This window comes from Cololabis saira, chromosome 22, assembly GCF_033807715.1.
Source record: "Cololabis saira isolate AMF1-May2022 chromosome 22, fColSai1.1, whole genome shotgun sequence".
Lineage (NCBI taxonomy): Eukaryota > Metazoa > Chordata > Actinopteri > Beloniformes > Belonidae > Cololabis > Cololabis saira.
Window position 1 is genome coordinate 13,104,536 of NC_084608.1, and position 8,014 is coordinate 13,112,549.

The 8,014-nt window shown below is 37.2% G+C and overlaps 1 protein-coding gene across 1 annotated transcript; it reads right to left on the reverse strand.

Moving 5' to 3' along the window:
* Window positions 1-2,588: 2,588 nt before the first annotated feature.
* On the reverse strand, window positions 2,589-6,112 carry LOC133423305 (beta-1,4-galactosyltransferase 1-like). The gene is made up of 2 exons (XM_061713490.1): window positions 4,866-6,112; window positions 2,589-3,899 (listed from the first exon to the last, which is right to left on the reverse strand). Exons 1-2 carry the CDS (start codon window positions 5,316-5,318, stop codon window positions 3,231-3,233), a joined length of 1,122 nt encoding a protein of 373 aa, XP_061569474.1. The 5' UTR covers window positions 5,319-6,112; the 3' UTR covers window positions 2,589-3,230.
* Between the last annotated feature and the right edge of the window lie 1,902 nt (window positions 6,113-8,014).

The window sequence follows — 8,014 nt, forward strand, 5'->3', positions numbered from 1 at the left end:
GAATGCAGAATGTGAACGATTTGACTAAAACAATTATACAAATGCACACCCATCTAAACTAATCTACATGTTGATGTAGATATACAAATATAATCTCATAGTAAACGAAACTGTGGAACTGAAAGTTTCGGTCCGCTCCCAAAACACTCACCCTTGAATCTGTGTTTGGGACCGTAAACAGCTAAATAACATTTAGAGAAATGTCCTAATTTGCATTTTGTTCTCTAAATGCCACCCAACACATCAAATCTCTTTGCTGCTTGTTTTCGCCTCTTCTCTCTCCAGGGACCCTCCACCCCCACCCTGCCTCACCCCCCAGCACCAGCTTCCGTGTCTCTGCGGTCGCTGTTGCTTCACTTCCACATCTCAATCTCAATCTCACTGTATGTCATCGTGTCGTAGTTCCTGTCGGGGCAGCGTTGCATAAGTTTCACCTTTGTGAACTGTTAAACAAAGAGCTGTTTGACTTCGGGAGTGGTATGCATGAAAATAAAGTAGAGTGTGACTGCTGAAAATGTAAATCTGGTCTACCCCCCCATGCCCGAAAACACCAGATTGTATGTTTCTGTATAATGACTGTATAATGACACATTCAGATGTAGTTGAAATAAGAAATGTGAGATTAAATTAAAATGAATGGGTTGCTAGGAGAAGCAAAACATAATAAAATGATGAATCACATGATGAATGATAAAAACCTTGGGTCACAAGAAGGACTCTAATCCTCTAAACACACAATGAAATGAAACTGTGTTCTCTACTCAGATAAAGTTTACTCTAAGCAAACTTTGTGGTGAAACTCTGAGGACAATGCAAATGAGTATGTATGTATAGTGATCTCCCAACAAGCCAGCACAATCCTTAACACCTGTCCCCTGCGAGGTATGTTGACCTGTCACTCATTTAATAGAGCAATAGTGCTGAAAGGTTCAAGGAGGCATGGCAGGCTTTGAGACATAGCACGTATTGTATTACTTTATTTGTTATATTTAACTTGGTGAGTGTATTTGGTTTAGGTGTGTTTGTTTAAGTTGGAAAGAAAACTTTAAAATAATCTTTTTAAAGTGTCTCTGACGAGGCTCCCAGTTTTGCATACTGTATGATCAGAAACCACAATAAAAATGAGGACAACGCAAATCTGGCTTCTCAACCTGCTTTTGTAGAATGTCTGAGAGTGAAGAGTTAATTAAAATGAAAGTTCATAGCCTGATGATTTAATTGATAAAACATATATAATTGTGCTACTTTTCAATTTAGGATGAGCAGCCAGGCTCTCTGAAAATTGACTCAGATCGAAGTGTGAGTTATTTTATGTAAAACTAAAGTAAACTATGTTCTGATTTTTTAAGATGTAAACTGTGAGATATCAGTGTTTGATTATTTTACTATTACTTTATTTCTAAGAAAGGAGATCTCTGTATGCCGACAGTGTTGGCACACTGATCCTGTGTGGGGAACACTATGTATGCTTTACTCTTCTAAATAAACCACCGATAAATAAAATAGTTGGATACCTGCAGTTTTCTTTTAAAATAACACACAGGAACACAGACATATGCATTCTCATAAAAACTGGGTGTGAACCCTACACATTTCTCAACTTTGGACCTATGACTTGTGTTGTCTCGTAAGTATAAGGTTTACAACATTTGCTAGATGAGCTGTAAAACTGTTTGACTTCATAAAGAAGAAGGAGCATAAAGGAAGAAATGACTGAAAGACTGCATGTCTGGGACAGCGTAGTTTCAGTTATTATCAAGAGTTACAGATATTGTAGTTAGCCGAAATAATATTGGGATTATACTCCAGCCCGCACTGCTAAACTCACATAAGTGAAAAGTGAAAGCTATGACCTGGCTACATTTTTTTTTTACTTGGCAGGATAGATTTAGACTGTTTAAAGGTGAAATGCAAAACAATGCAGTCTTTCAACAAGAACATCTTCCTGGAGCGTGATGCATCACAGAATATGGCAGAATCTGCCATCAAGAAGGGTGTTCTAGTTCAAGTTACTTTATGAAAAGGATAGCACGGGCAAACTACCATCAACACCCTGGGGTTTTCCCATTGTTGCTTAAACGGTAACATCCTTTTCTGTTCCAGGGAAGATGACAAATGTGCTTGCTGATTTGTTATTATTTGTTAAAGTGTTAGAAAATAAAAACTAGCTCTGACACTAATGTTGGTACGTGTTTTCAATCATTCAGATAACTTATTATTAATATTGCTACATCTGATGTTTAGATCACCACTTTGATTGTGCATATAACAAAAAAATGGAAAGGCAAGAAACATGATATGGACATAAAGTTGTGCAACACTGCTACCTAACATAATAGAACAGCTATCTGTACACTAAATATATTTGCTTAATGTTACCATATATGTTTATATATATATATATATATATATATATATATATATATATATAGCTGTCAGTATTCTTTCTCAGCGTGATTCATTTTTACAGTCAACAGTGGATTTACATGTAAAATTTGCAAATACGGACGTCAGATTCTGTTCTTTCAGTTCTTATAGGACAGACTATGATCGTGGTTTTGACCAGTTTAGTAATGAAGCCTCAGACATTTTATTTTTCAGTTCAATTCAATTCAGTTTTATTTATACAGCATCTCTTACAACAGAAGTTGTTTCTAGGTGTTTTCCAGAGACCCAGAACATGACCCCTGAGCAATTACTACATAAACATATTACTGAAGTGTCAACAATGAGTCAGCCATGAATTAAAAAATATAAAAAATATCTTCAAATAAATTGATAAACTTCAGTCTAGGTATTCACGTTAAATAAACTGTTACTCCTTGGTATCGTGGCTGAGATACTTCCACTGTGGTGTTTCTGGTGCTCAACAATCCATCCACCACAATCTCATATGAATCTTTCCAGGACGTTTGTGTACAAGTAACTTTAAGACGTTTCTTTTTCACCACCGCGTATTAGGGGCTTGTGCAACTGTGATCATGTTTGCAAAATATTGTTAACTGAAAATCATGAGGTTCACATTCACTATGTGCCAGCTTGGGTATGTTCACACATATATAAACGATATTCATACAACCCGTCACCAAAATACCCACCTAGTGTACTGGATTTATAAGGATTTGAATAAAACAATACCCCCCATCACAGTGACCCATACCTTTTAAGTTATGAGACTGAAAGTCCTGCAATTCAACAGTTATCTGCAGTCAAAAGGTTGGCATTGTCATTCAGCTCGCTGGAGCCTGGATATCCACAGTGATAAAGGTGTACAGCAGATCCTTCACAACCTCTTTGGCTGTGTAATGTAGAGAATTAAGACCATCCTTTTGCATAGTCCACTGAGTTTTACCGAGTTTGCCTGGATTCTCTGGATTGGGCTCATTGTGCAGGTCTCTTTCATGCTTGATCATCCTGTACTTTCCAGCGACAGAGTCGGGGCGAGAAATGGACATGCCATGGTAGACGATCCGCCTATAGATGTCATCATCCTCACCCCCCCACCCCCAGTAAGTGTTTGGAAAGCCGTTGATTTTCAAGAACTGTTGCTTAGACAGCGAGGATACTCCACCAAAGAAGGTGTTATAAGGTAAATGGAAGTTAAATTTGTCCATAGCCACAGCCAAGTGTCTCGGATTGCTAAAACATCTGTAGAGGTTCCGGTCATCCAAGGGCACCAGGTCTATGTCAGAGAAGACAAAGCATTCATAATCATACTCCTTGAGAGCTTCCAGGTATCCTGCATTCATCAGTTTAGCCCTGTTGAACACCCCGTCTCCGTCCTGGTTGATGACATACACGCCGTAGTCCAACTGCTGTCGGATCAAGATTGGATGGAGGTAATACAGCCAGTGCGTCAGGTGCTCATACCGGTTTCGGAATGGAATGATGATTGCCACCTACAAAAAGAAAGAATTATGTTAAACAACTTTAATATATATAGTAGTTAGTGATAATATGATGGTATCATAGTATAGTAGTCAGTTGGAAGTTACATACGTTCCTCATGGACTTGATAATAAAGAAATAATATTGAAAAATGTGGATTTTCATGATTACTTTGAACCAGATTTTTTCTGGACATGACTGGATGACATAGATGAGTATGAAAAATAGTACCAATGGTTTTAATTTCTGGTTTTCAGAAAGCAATGCAGGGTTAAAATATAAATTAATATTCTTATGTTTGCAACAGTGTAAAATAGCTCATATATAATCCTTTGAATGTATCGTAAGAAACTACAAATAAACTGCAGATTTTTGACAGAAAGTACAAGCTTTCTGAGAGCGTTCTGGTTGGATATTTGATGTTAAGTAGTTGATTTTTGCTGTGATGCTCCCTCCTCCTCAACAAAATGGCCACATGCCCTGTCACATGTAGAGAAATCTTTGAAGTGATGGTTTGAAATCAGCTTTGAGTTGGGTATTCATTTATTATACCTTTGACGAACTAGAAAGATATCATTAATTTTTGGAAAGACACGTATCCAAAAGATTTGATTGAAACTATAGTAGTAATCTCCAGTAGTTTGAATGTTTTACGTCCTTGTGGAGTTTAGAGGAAGTTAGAGCAACATTACTAACTATGGGAGATATATTAAGGTATAAAGTAGAGAGAAGCCACGTCAAACTGTTTCAAATAAAAAAAACTGAAAAGTAGATACAAAAAGAACCCATTAAACATCCAAAACAGGTAAATCCGATCAAACATTTGATCTGTTTCAATTCTCCCCTAGCTGAATATTACATTAAAGCAATTCTCTACTTTATTTTGTTTTGTTAAATCTATTTTAAATATTGTGGAACTGAACTGACATATTCATTAACTGAAATATCAAAATCAATTCCCATCACGTTTCACTCACCTTATGTTGTGAGATACAGTCCAGCGGTTTGTAGCGTCCTCCGTTCTGAAGAAGAGAACCAACCTCTTCTCTGACTCCCTTCAGAGTCCGTTTCGTGTTAAACTCCACATGAAGGGGCCCCACAAGCTTTGGAGGAGTGTCGGGGCAGGCTTCCAAAGTCTTTTTGGAAGTTGAAGTTGAACTTGTTGCTGTTTTGGGGGTAGATGATATTGGCATCTTTGTCGTCTTGTTATTTGAAGATTCTGGCATTGCTGCCATTTCTTGACTTCTGACTTCAGGCTCCTGAGCATGACCTTTTAGTTTTGAGAATATATCCAACTTTCCACCTGCTACGGGTAACAGTACGGAAGAAAACTCTATATACCTGCCTTTGCTGTAGAATAAAAACACAGCACAGCACACTGTACTGAGTAAGACAAAAAGTGCCAGGAAATGAAAAGTTCTTTTCAGCATCTTGGATGTGAATGTGATTGCTCCTCGGCAGCTCTGCTACCTACATGTCTCTTTGCAAGTCAAATGTGCTCTTTACACACTAGTCAGTGGAGTTTTTTATTTTCTTTGGGCAACTTCCTTGTTCAACCCAAATCGGGCTTGGTCTCAAACCTGTCGTCAATCATTGCTTTGGGAGTTTTTCCTCCAATAAGTCTGAATCCAGTAAGCAGCTAAGTTCAACTAACTATACTTAAAGGTATGGTTACGACTATTATTTATTTTATTCTATTCATTTCTTTAATATGTATCTGACCTCCAAGTACCTCCAGGAATCAACAAAATAATGCCTCAAGGGAACGCTTGCATGAGAACTACAAAAAGGAGTTCACAAATAATTAAATGACTTTTAACATCACAAAGATTAAGACAAATTACAGCAATAATAATATAATAATAAATAATCTATCAACTGTAGTATGCTGTTAAAGTGTGCCCTCTGCTGGCATATGAGTGAAAGTTCTAGGAGCAAAGTAGAAAACTGGTTTAACCAGTTGGTTACCTATAATCCTTCAACAGGCACCCTCACAGAACGCAGAAAAAGCTGTCAATCCTTTAACAAACATCCTCCGTTAGATGCTTGAATTAGGAAAAACAAAGAAAAAAGAAATATACTCCTGTTGCCCAAAACGTATAGATGCCCAAGTGATTCGTTCTGTTGTCCACATGTCTGGCAAAGTCTGTCACAGGAAGGCACAACCTTGAATTCACCACTGCAGGACAGGGCTGTCCCTTGATAAGTGAAACAGGACTTAAGTTATTTCCTTTTACGGCACATTTCTCCTCTGGAATGTCACTGATAAGTCTTCAACCCTGCATACTTCCCTTTTATGCGCAGGCTGGACAGTCCCAGTTTCAGTAAGGAGGGTGCCACGAGGAAACTGGGCCTACGTAAATGCTGACAAGTGGAAATGGCGTTAGTCACACCCAGGTTGACTTTTCTCATAAACAGATGAATGGATAGCATAATCTAACATTGTACTGATGTAACACAAATGTATGTTGTGTTCTCAGTTAATACTTTGATGCAAGATGCATTTTTTCCCCTTTTATGTTCATCAAACCTTGACAACAAGAAATAATTTAACATTCATAAAGATTCCCAGGAATTATGTTATTTATCTGCAGCTTCACACAAGCAGGAGTAAAAAAATAAAATACTTTGCAATAAGTTTTAAGAAGATATTTTAAAGCGGTAACAGATTCTGCTGACCTGATGCGCAGCATGTTTGACTATGTATGGGCTTTAAGTGAGAAAACCCTTTCAAGTCTGCTCTTTAGCCATGCCTTTGTTTAAGTTTGAGGTCAAGAAGGCCTCAATGGTTGTGACATTCTCACTACGCATTTTAACAAAAACTGGCATCTCAAAGCTCCTCAAACTTTCCACTGACAACTGAGCAGCCAGGGTTTCAGTCACATGACTTTGGCGGTGAAGAGAAAAATGTTCATTTGTAAATGTGGAAACATTTCAGCTGACAGTTACATGCAAATAAAAGAGATCAGAACTGGCTCAGAACTGGCCAGGCAAGTTATCCGAGAACGCTTTTATTACCAGTGAAATGGCAGTCATGTTCAGAGGAAACAGCTGTCTGCTTCCTCATTTATTTATTTGCAGAGTTATGCATTTTCAACCATTAATTTTACTGTTAAATTCCTAGAAACTGGAAAAAACCTGACACTAACTGACTGAGCCACTGTGTAAAAGGTTCATAAGAATAGAATGAGATAATAAGCACATTTCTCAAAAAAGAAAAAACAACATATTTTATTCACAAAATAGCATAAAAAACATGACAAATGTTAAAAATGGGGAAATTCGTCAGTCAAATAAAAATAATTTTGAGTTTAAAGGCTGAAGCATATCTAAAAAAAGTTGGGACATGACAAAGTTTACCACTGTGTAGCCTCTAACAATAATTTGTATAACTCTGGGGCTTGAAGAGACCAGTTGGTGGAGTTTTGAGAAAGAATAATTTCATGTAATAGATAATTCAGTTAATATTTAGGAAATAATTGATAATTTAATAAAACAAATAACTGTAAGTGTTGCTAATTTCTCTTCTTCATGGTTCCAGGGCACTCTAAGATTTTAATTGTTGAAAAGCAAGTTTTGGACTAGTTGTGCACTAGTTGTGTTGACTTAAACTGCTCCCAAATGGCTTTACTCAAAAAGTGGTGTCTCTCAAGATCTCTGTGTCTAATTTAGTTTCTACTGCTTGTGTGGTAGAAAGTCAGCTCTAACTTTGCCTGCTGTGTCTACTGCTTGTGTTTTGTCAGACTGTGAATCATCTGCTTTTGCAGTAATTAGGTTTCTCTCACGAGTAATTTCTTACCCTTTTTCACAGTGGTTACACTGCTCAAAATGTAGCTTTATCAGTTACAATTATTGGCTTCAGTATATTTGGCGTAGATTCAATACATCACCTGTATAAATTATTTATTTACATCGCCAGGAAGTAAATAAGTTTTCTACAATGAAGTATTAAATATGAGTTTGTCTCTTCTTAAAAGTGAATAAAGCTTATTTGTGTAGTCATACTTTCTTCCACTAGGTGGCAACACAGTATCACCAGTAAAGAGTTTCTTTGTGGGTATCAGTAGGTTGTAAGGATAGTCACACACACACACACACACACACACACACACACACACACACACAC